Here is an 11,715-nt window from a genome sequence, read left to right as displayed (position 1 = left end):
ACAAGAACTTCTATTTATAAGAGTGTGTTTGTGCAAGTACCTTACCCACGTTATCACTGATCTTCAAAACAGCTCAGGACTCAGAATCCATTCTACAGGTGAGGAGGAGAAGGAAGGCTCAGACACATTAGTAATAGGATCAAGGATACCCATCTAGTGAGTGGCAAAGAACAGATTTTAAGCCAGATCTGTCTTTTCCTACTCTAATCTACTGAATCAGCACTAGGCCATGCTGTTTTGCAGTAAAAAAAGTAATTTGCCACAAAGCAAAGAAAAGCATGGCCTTACTTGTCAGGAGCCAGCTCTGGTCTTTGGAAACTGTATAGGTTCTGCAAGAGGCTCAGCTGGCAGAAGAGGGGAGCTTATGAACTGGGAAAACATCATTTCAGCAATGATGAATCACACATAGCTCTGTGAATTCATTCTTATCACTTCGAATCCAAAATCATACAACTGTAAAGTCCAGAGCCAAAATGCAAAAGCAGGTCTCCCTTATTTTATTGACACAGCATTTGTCTAGCATTTGTACCCATCTAAGGTGCACAAATCCCTTCTTCCTGCACCCCTTGCCCAGGGAGCCAGGCCTAGAACAGAGCAAACGTGGATATATCCCAGGCAGGGCACTGGCCCTTCCCATCCAAGAAGGCCACAGGGAGGTAAGGGGTTGAAAGTAAGAGGCAAAGTGAAAGGAATCCTGTCTACTTAATGTCAGGGAAACAAACATGAGAGCTTCAGGGGAAGACAGACCAGCCAAAATCCTCTGAAGGAAGACGTGAGCGAGGGAGGTCTCTGAGGAGGTTGACTTCACCATTGAAATGCAAGCGAGAGGATGCTGGAGGGTGGTGGATTGTCAAGTGGCAGGGCACAGGCGCCAAGCTGGAAGAGTAAACACGGTGGTGGGGAGTGGACTGGGTAATACTAGAGCATTTAGAACCAAAATCAGCCCAGGGACTGAGTGTGGAGACCGCCAATTCCCTGCCCATCTATTATTTCTGGAGGAAGAGCTTGAATAAGTTTATTTCACCCAATTTTTTTTGCTTGCCTCAAATTAAGGATGGATGAAGCAGTTCTAAGGACTGAAAAGTTGTGCTACGGGAACCAACTCCCAATTGCAGCTTTTTTTATGATTACTAACTATGGAATTTTCACCAAATAGAAGATATAGGTATTATTGTCACTAATATAAGAATGAAACAGTGAGACTCAAAGAAGTAAAACGGAATGTGCTCAAGATGTCACCCCCAATAAGAGCCAGACATAGGAATCCAGCCCAGACCTGGCCAGTTTTAGTATTCATTCCTTTGACTTATCTTGACCACTGTCTTGGGTGCCAGGATCGGGGCACCAGCCCCACCCTGTTGCCCATGCATCTCATGGTGCCCAGGGTGCCCAGCCAGTGGGATTTTTCCACCTCCTCTTAGTCAAAGCCCCAAAGCCCGCATCTGCAATGCATTTTCTACACTCCCTCCTCTGGCTACTGTTCTGCTTTTCACCTCAGATGAGCATCAAAATAAGATTGCACCTAAACACTCACCTTGGAAGAGTGAGATGCAGAGGCTTGCCTGACTCACAACTCTTAAGGCAAGTGGCTTAGAGCTTTTATACCAGAATTTTAGGAATATGTGAAAGATATGAAACAGGATCCTGGAATAAATGCACATACACACATGCATACATACATGCACAAGCAATTTGGCAGATAATTTTTGGAGGTTTTTCAGGCACCTCTTAGGTCTGTCAAGGGACTTTGATGGAGGAATTCCTGCCCAGGGGAGAATCCTAAAACTCTTTAGAGCACTAGTTAGCCTCAGAGTTTCCCTTAGCTTGATGCACACTTTACCTTTGGCAGAAGGAGGAGATGCCTCTTGGGGAGTCTAGGGGAGGAAGGAGATACCCTTAGAGGAACAGTCCAGCTTCTGAGTAAACCTAACAGACTGATGCCCTGCCTGGCTGAGGCAGCTTCAGGGGAGCAGATATCTAGCCCAACTCTGTGGTTAGAAATGACCCTGTTAGCCCAGCCTAGCTACAGCCACTGCAGGGGGCCACAAGCAGATACTCACCGACTGCCCTGAAGCCACTGGAGAGAAGGCAGCAGATGTAGAGGCTGAGGTACCTGATAGGCTGGTGACAGGGAAGGTCAGCACGGGTGCAGCAGCTGAGGCACAGTGGGTAGGCTCTCCAGGAGGGAGAGCCGGCTGTACTGGCAGGAGTATGCACTAAGGACTCAGACAGACAAGAAAGTGAATCCCAGCACTCTCTCTCACCAGCTTTGGAACCATGTCTTTTTGAGTCTCAGTTTTCCTATGTATAAATCTGTTTATAATATTTTTTACCTTGCATGACTGATCTGAGAATAAGAGAGTGTTTATATGTGAGGGGTATAGTACAGTCCCTCAAACACCACACCTGATCGAGATATAGTCACTGATACAGATGATCATGGGTATTCTTATTAGGAAGCAGGATGTTTTGGAGAATGCTTGGGGATTCTTTGCATATTTCAGGGATTCTGGTTGCAAATCAGGATTTTAGAACGAGGGACTGATGATAGAGGAGGGTTTGCTGAGCACACCAGGCAGCTTTGCAGACAAGAGGCCACATTGCAGGAGCTGCTCCTCCCTCCTCGGTGGCTGATTGCAGAGCACCGCTTGGCTGATTGTTGCATTGAGATTGTGCACTGGGCAGGGAAGCTCTGAAACAGCCTCTTTTCTGCCCTGGTTTCTGTTTCTGATGAGCATATCTCCATTTGTTTATGTCACCCAAGTGCATTGCCACGTGCTGTAAAACTCTACATGCATGTGTCTGATACGGTGAGTGTGTTTGCATAGACTTAGGTGTTTGTGCATGAACATGTACATATGTGTATATGTGTCTGTGTGTACTTATTTTAGATGTACAAGTCTCCATATGTTGGTGAATATTTTGTTTTCCTCTGAGTTTGGACACCCCTGAGTCTCTGGCAACTGTATACTTGAATCTACCAGCAACTGAGCTCTCCTTGGGGCACATTTGGTTGCTCACCATAAGTAATCCAGGTCTGTCTAGTGCCCTCTCTTCTAGATCCCAGCCATCAGCCATTGTAAACTTCTGTGCCCATCTTTTTTTTTTCCCCCCCCTGCAGAGAGAGTTTCTATTATCTCTGGAGCTCAGTGCTCAATGTCAAGTTCAGAGGTGAGACAATAAATGCTGGCAGGGGAGGGATGATCAGACATTACAGACAATTGTCCCTTCCTCTTTCGTAGGAGGTGACTATTAGCTCACCTGATTTATCTGGAATAGGTTCCCTTCTCTCGTAAGTAATCTCCTCTGACTAAATACCACCACTGAGAGGCAAAAGAAAAAAACAGACAATGAGTAAAGTTATTGGCACAGAAGAGGGTTATTTATGTGCAGTTTCTTGGTACGAAGGGTGAGGATAATAAGAATAAACAGGTTTATTAAAACAACTAATGGCATAAAAGAATATTTTAGATATTAAAAAATGTTACATTAGGAACAGAAATGCTGCCTCTTTTATTGTGTCTACAGCAAGGAAAGGTCAGTTAAAATTATCTGGAGCTTTTATCTCATTTTCTTTTGCCAAGCCTTGGAGTACAAGGCTCTAGTTAAGACGCAGATGCTAATTCATGAGCAGATACTTTTGGGAGTGAAGGTTTCCTGAAAACGAAGCTGGAGGCACTCAATTAAGTGGCCCTTTCACCTTGGAAGCAGAAGGTCACATAGAGACCTGAGTTAGCTGTTAGACCTTGCCCATCTCTGTTATTTAATAATATTTAAAATGGTTAATATTTCAATTTTTTATAATATTTCTATCACCTATTATTAAATGCAATGACTTTTAAATGAAAATGCACAGGCCATGGACTGCATCCCTCCATGTCCTCATGGCCTTTAGGATCACTGGGCTTTTCTTCTTTAATGTGTCTGCTTCTCCTTCAGTGCTTGAAAAGATAAACATTAGGTATGAAATTAGTTTTACCCTGGTACTATTTGGAAGATTTCTAATTTAGGAACTAGGTAGCTTCTTCTTAAGAAAACAGCCCTTTGTGATTCCCCACAGCTGCTCCTGTCCACCCATCTGCTCACAGAATCCAGTGGTGTCTGTTGCCCACCCCTCGGTCCCAGTCTCAGGAGTGACCCCAATGTGGAGAAGCCTGTCCTTGGTGCAGGACAGAAGAACTAGGGCTGGGCAGCCTCCCTTTGGTTTCTAAAAGAAGAAGTCTTGATCATGACAGACAGCCCCCTTAGATCAGCTTTACTGAGCTCGAGGCCAACAGCGGGGCTGTTTCCCCCACAAAGTCACTGAAGCCAGGGGACTTTTTCAGAGGTTGACTGAAAAGCACATGCATCTGAGGGTGGAGGATCATGTTGATGGCTCGAGGCCTGTAGGATGACTGAGGGCATAGGATGTTCACTGAAGAAAGGTCTCCACAGATCCTGTAAGGGCCAAACTTTGAGAAGCCAAGCTACGGCTCCACCAGGAATGACAGTCCCTTAGCCCTGAGACCTAAGCACAGGGAAGCAACTTATCTAGAGGAGAGGGTGAGTGCAGAGATGAGAGTGGCAGCACAGTCCGCTGACAATTAAAAGGGTGTTCATTCCTCCAGGCTATGGGAGCACTTCTCTACACTGATCAATCATGACCCAGTTCTCTCCTAAGACACTTCCAAGAACTTAGTATTTTAAAGAACACTGTTAGGTTAACCAAAAATTAGACTTGCTGCTCAGCCTGTCCCTCACACTGTCCCCAGTTGGTTTCAGGGAACTCTGGATATGCACTGGGTGAGGAGGGCATGGCCCACCTCCAGGCATATCTGAGACCCCCTTGAGGAGAGGAGTTTTTCTCATGACTGTCCCTGCCGATGGCACAGAATTTACTTCATAATCTCAGCATGCCCAGAAACAAGCAGACAGTATTTCTTCACCCCAGAGAATAAGAGCATAGGGAGCAAAGACAAGATTTATTATTAAACAACTTTAATCCAAATGCTGATTATTATTTGCAGTGTCTGAAGGCACAAAATATACCTAAAATGTATGGAATAGTCTAAACAGAGTTATAAATCCAAAGAGCAAAGCATGAAAAAAGATACATTCTGAGCTGACACAGAAATCTGAGTTGGGAAGATTTTTTTTTTCCTAGAGAACTTGCTTGACTATCAATCATTTCCCCTCATGCCAAGGGTAGAATATTCTAAAAAAAAAAAATAATAACATAAATGGTGAAGAATAACACCATGAGGTGTTAAGGATTTTGTATAAGCAGAATACTTCTCTTGAGGATGTTGGTCTCTCTCCCTCTCTCTCTCTCTCTCTCTCACACACACACACACACACACACACACACACACACACACGCAGAAACACATCCTCCATCTCCCTCTCTTTCCTCCTTGACACTCATTCTAAGCAGAACCATCCAAGAAGACATCCATGCTATACCCCAGAAGACAGGCCATCTCAGGGGGCAATGGGGAAACAGAGTTGGTGTGAGATAAGGCAGTGAGACCAGAGTTTGATTAAAAAAATAGATATATATATAGATATATATATCTATATATATGAAAAATTGACCATTCAGGGCAGGGCCCCCAATGTGCTGATGGAAAACAAAGCCTGCTCTTCCTCGGGGTCATGGTAGCCCACCTAGGCTTCTCTGAGCATGCCTGGCTTCAAGCTCCACATGCTCTGATTGGAGAAATGTCAATGGATTGCCTAGGTAGCACGAATATCAGACCATTCTCAGCATCCAGCAATAAATAACATAATTATAAACACTCTCTTCCCCACAGTGCTTTTAGCTGACTGTGTGATGTGGCCGTTCTTTACTGCTCAATCATGTCACTAGGGACTTTAGGAAAGAAATCAATCCCGAGCTAGTTATCACCCTCATAAATACATCTTTCTAGAAACTCCACAAGGCTATAGAAGAAGCAATCAATAGGACTTTGTATTTCTCCACGATCACAGACCCAGGCTCTCAGCTCCGTGATTACTGCTGGCTGTGGGAGCTCCACCTCCTTCAGTGACAGATGTGGGCTGTGTATTCCATTCTGACGGGTCTGGAGATCAGAATAACCTTTGTCTTTAGGAGAGGAACTGAAGTGACACAACTCAGATTCCCCCAGTTCCACTCCGAATGGTTCTTTCCCTGATTCTGTAGTTTAGTTGCCTCAGAAAGGGCAACTGAAGGAGGGGGAGCTGTTAGGTAGTCCTAGGCTTACAAAACTGGGTTTCCCCACAGCTGTACCTGCACAGGCATAGGCCTGGAAATCTCAGAGGATATCAGATGCCCTGAGTGGGGGAGGGCCTCTGCTCTGGGCTGGATTGCTGCTTGAAGAGGACTCCAGGTCTGGTCTGGAGAGGGTGGTGAAGCTGGAAGGGAGGGTTTGTGCTGGAACCATCCCTGTTTGTTGGACTGCCTGCAGGATTTAGGACCCTGAGATAGGCCTTCACTTTTGGGGCTACAAGCAACTTCCCTGGTGGATGGGAGTTACACTTATGCTTCTTATCTAAGGGGCAACGCTTTCATCTTACCTAAGCAAACATGGTCTCTTCTCTATTTCTCAGCGTGCCCCATCACCTGGAGTACTGGTCCACCCACCTGGGCACCTCCCCCAACTCTTTCTAAAAGGATTCGTTTACCTGACACCACGAAGCTTCTACTCCCTGCATCTATGGCCTCACTTCCTTCTCTCACCCGGGACCATGGGCCGAAACCCAAGGGAACATTCTTCCTCTACCTCGCCTTTTGTTCCACCACCTCACCTGGTCCATGTAACTAACCCCACCTCAAAACTCCTTGCCCCCATGGACCTTCTTCCAGATCAACCCCACCTCTGCCCAGCCTCCCTGAGGAAATGATGGAGTCTGCTCTCCTTCCCCCAATATTCTATCACTTTTTCATTCTTCTAATTTTGAAAAGAAAATAAGAAACAAAGCCAACAGGATGAGATGAGAACAGCTCAGTATCAAAGTCCTCAATTACCTTATTACAGGTAACTGTCAGCTTCTCTTGGGCCCACGGGGCAGAGGCACACTGCGGCACACACAGCAGTGACCATCTCGTCCCGCATGATCCAGGACAGGACAGGACAGGACGGCCCTGAGTCCAGGGCACCTCCTCAGTCCCAGGCTACCCAGAACAGCCGATCACCCTACGGCACAGCAACCCAGTGGGCGAGCCCAATGTGGGCTCCAGACTCACTCTTTATCCAGCTGAAGGACTAAAAGGAATGAGGGGCCAGGAGCAAAGAAATGGGGCAGCAAGCTATGGGACAAGGCAGCTAGTGGCATGTGGGGCTCCTCGTCTTCCCTTCTCCCCCAGCAGAGAGGGGCTTCTTATCTGGTCGCCCCTCCTGCCCTCAGAAAGGCCCAGGAATGGGGGGGCTCCTTTGGCACTTCAGAATGATCACAAGTAATTTTCCTTTTTATTCATATAGAACAAAATTTACAAAGTCATTCATACAGTTTTTGTGTTTTTTTTACTGACTTCGAAAATTGGGAATATTCAAAATACACTTTTACCCCACTCCATTCTGTCATTATTTACACATATGTACAAGAAAAATGAAAGAGTCTCTGTGTATGTGTGTGTGTGCCAGTGTGTGTGGTTTGTGTTGTTGTCTTCTTGTATTAAAAAGCTCTGCTGGTCGGGTGGGTGGGAGGGTGGGTGGGAGGGCAGGCGGCACGGTCAGATGGAGGTCCCGTGGGAGGTGTCCAGAGCCTCTGGAAGGACGCCTCCAGGCACGGGCTGGAAGGACATGGGGATGGGGGTCTTCACCGGGCTCTGCCGGAACAGCCCCCCGTTGGGTGACCTGTGTTTGCACTGCATGGAGGGCATGGTGGCTGAGCTGCTCAGCGGCAGTGGCAGGTTGCTGCTGGGCACTGATGAGAGTGTCCGGCTGGTGCCATGGCTGCTCTGCTCCGGCAGAAAGGTGCTGACTGAGAGCTGGGTGTTCTGGTACTCCCGTGTTGGCTCCAAGGTCTGGGTGGGAGCCAGGCCCCCCATCTCCAGGGCCGAGAGCTCAATTGACGCTGGGGAAATCTGCTTGTGAGCAATGTCTTCATCCATGAGGCTGTTCATGCGCCGGTGGACCTGCTCCAAGTTCACTTCTTTGTCCTGGAGGGAAGGCACAGGAAGGTCAGGTGGGGCCCTAACAGTAAGTCAAGGCTGGCTTGCTACAACTCTGGATGTCTGGAGGCACCAGGCCTGGTCAGTCTCTTGGGCTGTGGGTGAGTATCCCATTCATGTGGCTCCCACCTCCCCTCAATTATATGGCAAACCCTCAGTCATCTGGGGAAGCCATGGGGTAGACATGATCCCTATGTAACAAAGAAGATGCCATCAACAGGCCTTGGCTGCATCCTACCTTGCCTCTGTACTCAGTTTAGAGTCACTGCCACACCCAGAACCAACCCTTAGGACAAGATGCTTTGAAGAGCAGGCAGAGACAGGAGAAGAAGTCCCACAGGAATAAAGGAAATGGTCCTTGAGCTCCTAAGGTGCCCCATGAATTTGCCACTTTGAGTTCACGATGATGAAAAGACTTTGTATGATCATCCCCACCTTGCACAAGAGGAGGCTCAAGCCCAGGAAGGTTCAATGACTCCTCAGAGTCACAGGTCCATGAGTGTTGGAGGCAGCTTGGAGGCCTGGAGCCAGAGAGAAGCCCTGCCTCACCCAGTGACCTCTGTCCTCCCTGTGTAATCTCCTCAGGCAGCCCAAGGAAGGGGACATGTCCTTGTCTGGAAGGGCAAGGGGGCAAGGGTTCCTGCATGGAGATTGTGAGGAATGGGACTTCCCCAGGGTCAGCTGACTCTCCTGGTTTCATGAGGGTTCAAGGCTATCTAAGTGGGTGATCTCACACCTGATACTGTCTCACCACAGTGGGTGACATCACAGGAAATTACTTGGTTTGTTCATTTGCTTAAGAAAGAAAACAAAACAGAATATTGTTCCTTTCAAATAACTTGATGATTTGTCTACAATGTCAGAATAATTAAAGGCAGACAAACTGCTTGAAAGCTCAAGGAAGACATCATCTCCTTCCTTAGCTTCCCCGCAGTGAGGTGGGCACAGGATCTGGTGCTCAGCAAAGGAGCCATATGAGCTTCCCGGTGAGGTTGAAGCTGCAGGGACTTTGTAAGCAACATGGGTGCTGATGAGCCAGGGAACGTGGTGACCTCTCCCTCACCTCAAACTCCTAGAGAAATACAGTCTCGAAGCTCAGCTCCCAGGCACCCCTGCAGGTGGTCTCATGTTGGCATCTTGTATCAGAGAAAGCAACCCATCCCCTGTCCACCTTGCAGAGGAGTTAGAAATATTAAGAAACATAGGAGTCCTGAATATGCTTTCAGAAGAAAACAAAGGAATCACATGAATCTAAGAGCCATTCCAGTGACTGCTTTGAGCTTCTGTGGGGATGATGGGAGAGGATTTCCACCCCCAGAAGTTCAGCTGAAAGATGGGCATGAGCCCTGACCAGATGAGTGCATGAATTACAGGGCTAACCCCCATGAAAGGTCAACTCAGTGTTCCCCAGGCAAGGAAGTTAAGTGCTCTACAGTTCACTCCTTGCTTCAATGTCCCCTGGCACATAGAAGGTGGGACCACTGCTCTCTCCACACCTTTATGAGTTGATGGTTGGCACACAGAGCTTGGCTTCTGATGAGACACCTGCTGTCATTCTCAGAATCCTTCCCAGGACAAGAAAACTGACAAAACCCATAAGACAACTTGACAAGTCATGCCAGGGCAGGAGGAAATCAAGAGAGCCAACTGGTTTGACAGTAGAGGATACTATGGGATGTGGCTCGGTGTCATAGGTGAAAATGACATCAGAAACCACTGGCACAGCTTCATAGGCACAGTCACAACTCCAGTGATCTGAAGCCCACCCACACAAGCAGAGCTCAGTTCATTGGTGCTGGAGACCATCTCTGAGTTAGGGTCACCTCTGCATGGCAAGTGTCACGGGGAAATCGGGGGGACTGGCTGGAGAATGCCAGGCTTCTACTTGGCCCAGCTAAATATTGTTCATGCAATGCTTATGCTGACTCCTTCAAAGATTTGTAAAATATAGAGCAAACCAAATTCAAGTTATTTTCCTAATTACCTTATACCATGGTGGAGCCAGCTCTGTTCAACTTTGCTCCTTTTTGTGTGTTCTATTTTGTCTGCTTTGTTTTCATTTTTGCATGTAAGACTACTTTAGGGATATTTTATAACTGTTATACAGGGTATTAGTGGCTTAGCGCCACTCAGCATCAATGATCTTTTCCCAAGGAAGTCTATGGTTTATTGCTTTTAGGGAGTTACTATCCCCACTGGATAACAGTTTGACAGGCTATCAAGAGACAGGTTACCTGACAAAGAGACAGGACCATGACCCCAATAAGGACAGTAAGATTGAAGCTGAATCCTGAACAAAGAGACGGAGAGACAGAAAACAGTGGGTGCTTCATCTGCTGCAGCAGTGGGACTCCGTCAAACTTTCTCTTCCACAGCTGTCCTCCTAGTGTCTGGGTGCTGGACTTCCAGACAAGCCCTGACTCCTGCCCAGCATCAAGTCTGCATCTCTAGCATTCTTGGGACTGCTATGAGCTCCTGTTAAACTGTGGATAGAGTGTCATCTGTATTAGCGAGACTCAGTGCCACAATCATTTTGGTGAATATTTGTATCTATAAGGCATGTTCATTTTGAAATGTATGAATGGCACAAAACAAGTACCAGGGAGTCTGGAAGTTGAAGTAGTTAAGAGAGGAATTCAGATACTTTCAGGGTTTAATAAGATAACCTTCTCTTCTCTTTGCAGCTAGCAAAGCTTGGAGAAGGCTGAACAAGCTGGTCACCCTCACTGGCAGAGACTTTCATTTCTGTGGAAGGGAAATTGATTACCTGGGGACCACTGGAAGAACTAGTTAGTAACTAGTCAGCTGCATAATCTTCCCTTTTCCTCCCTTCTAACTTCCCTTCAGGACTTTAAGGACCCCTTTGAAGATGAAAAGAAATAAAGTTTGAGTGGACTCAATTGAAGTGGGAAGCGGGTGTCTTGGTTCCAGGGCTGCTCAACTCTGGATTCTGGCAGTTGATAGAGGGCCTGTCCTTTTTCTCAGTCAACTGAGCACTAGCCCAGGGTGTTCAGGAGATGCTCCCATTTTGTCAGAGTTTGGAGAGAAGGAAAGATTAACTTCCTGCCCAAGAAAGCCACAGGGAGGTAGGGGGTTGGAAGTAAGGGACAAGGTGAAAGAACTGTTTCTACTTAATGCCAGGGAAACAAACATGAGAGCTTCAGGGAAAGACAGACCAGCCAAAATCCTCTGAAGGAAGATGTGAGTGAGGCACGTCTCTGAGCTGGAAGACTTCACTGAAGGGTGAGGGAGAGAAAGATGGAGCATGGTGGACTGTCATGTGGCAGGGCACAGGTGTCAAGATGGAATAGTAAACATGGCGGTGGGGAGTGGATTGGGTAATACTAGAGCATTTAGAATCAAAACCAGCCCTGAGACTGAATGTGGATATAGCTAGTTGCCTGCCAGTCTGTTATTTCTGGAGAAAGAGCTTGACTAAGTTTATTTTACCCATATTTTTTTTTGCTTGCCTCAAATTAAGGATGGATGAAGCAGTTCTAAGGACTGCTAAGCTGTGCTGCAGGAACCAACTCCCAATTGCAGTTATCATTAGCCTTTAAAGTCTCTGTGCCAGGACATGC

The 11,715-nt window shown here is 46.9% G+C and overlaps 1 protein-coding gene across 5 annotated transcripts in view; it reads right to left on the bottom strand.

The window, feature by feature from the left end:
• Nucleotides 1-4,960: 4,960 nt before the first annotated feature.
• The window catches only part of GRID1 (glutamate ionotropic receptor delta type subunit 1), a 798,312-nt gene continuing 791,557 nt past the window's right edge, over nt 4,961-11,715 (bottom strand). For 3 of the 5 annotated variants that reach the window (XM_073019016.1, XM_007962724.3, XM_007962723.3), the window contains exon 15: nt 4,995-8,122. In XM_073019016.1, the coding sequence (XP_072875117.1) occupies nt 7,694-8,122 (429 nt within the window). In that variant the 3' untranslated portion in view covers nt 4,995-7,693. Of the gene's footprint in view, nt 8,123-11,715 lie in introns of all 5 variants that reach the window. The other 2 variants (XM_007962718.3, XM_038008970.2) reach the window with 2 other exon arrangements.

The sequence above is a fragment of the Chlorocebus sabaeus genome, chromosome 9 (genome assembly GCF_047675955.1).
Source record: "Chlorocebus sabaeus isolate Y175 chromosome 9, mChlSab1.0.hap1, whole genome shotgun sequence".
In the NCBI taxonomy this organism is placed as follows: Eukaryota; Metazoa; Chordata; class Mammalia; order Primates; family Cercopithecidae; genus Chlorocebus; species Chlorocebus sabaeus.
The sequence above is the reverse complement of the archived record's forward strand: the minus strand, read 5'-3'. Positions and strand labels throughout refer to the sequence as shown.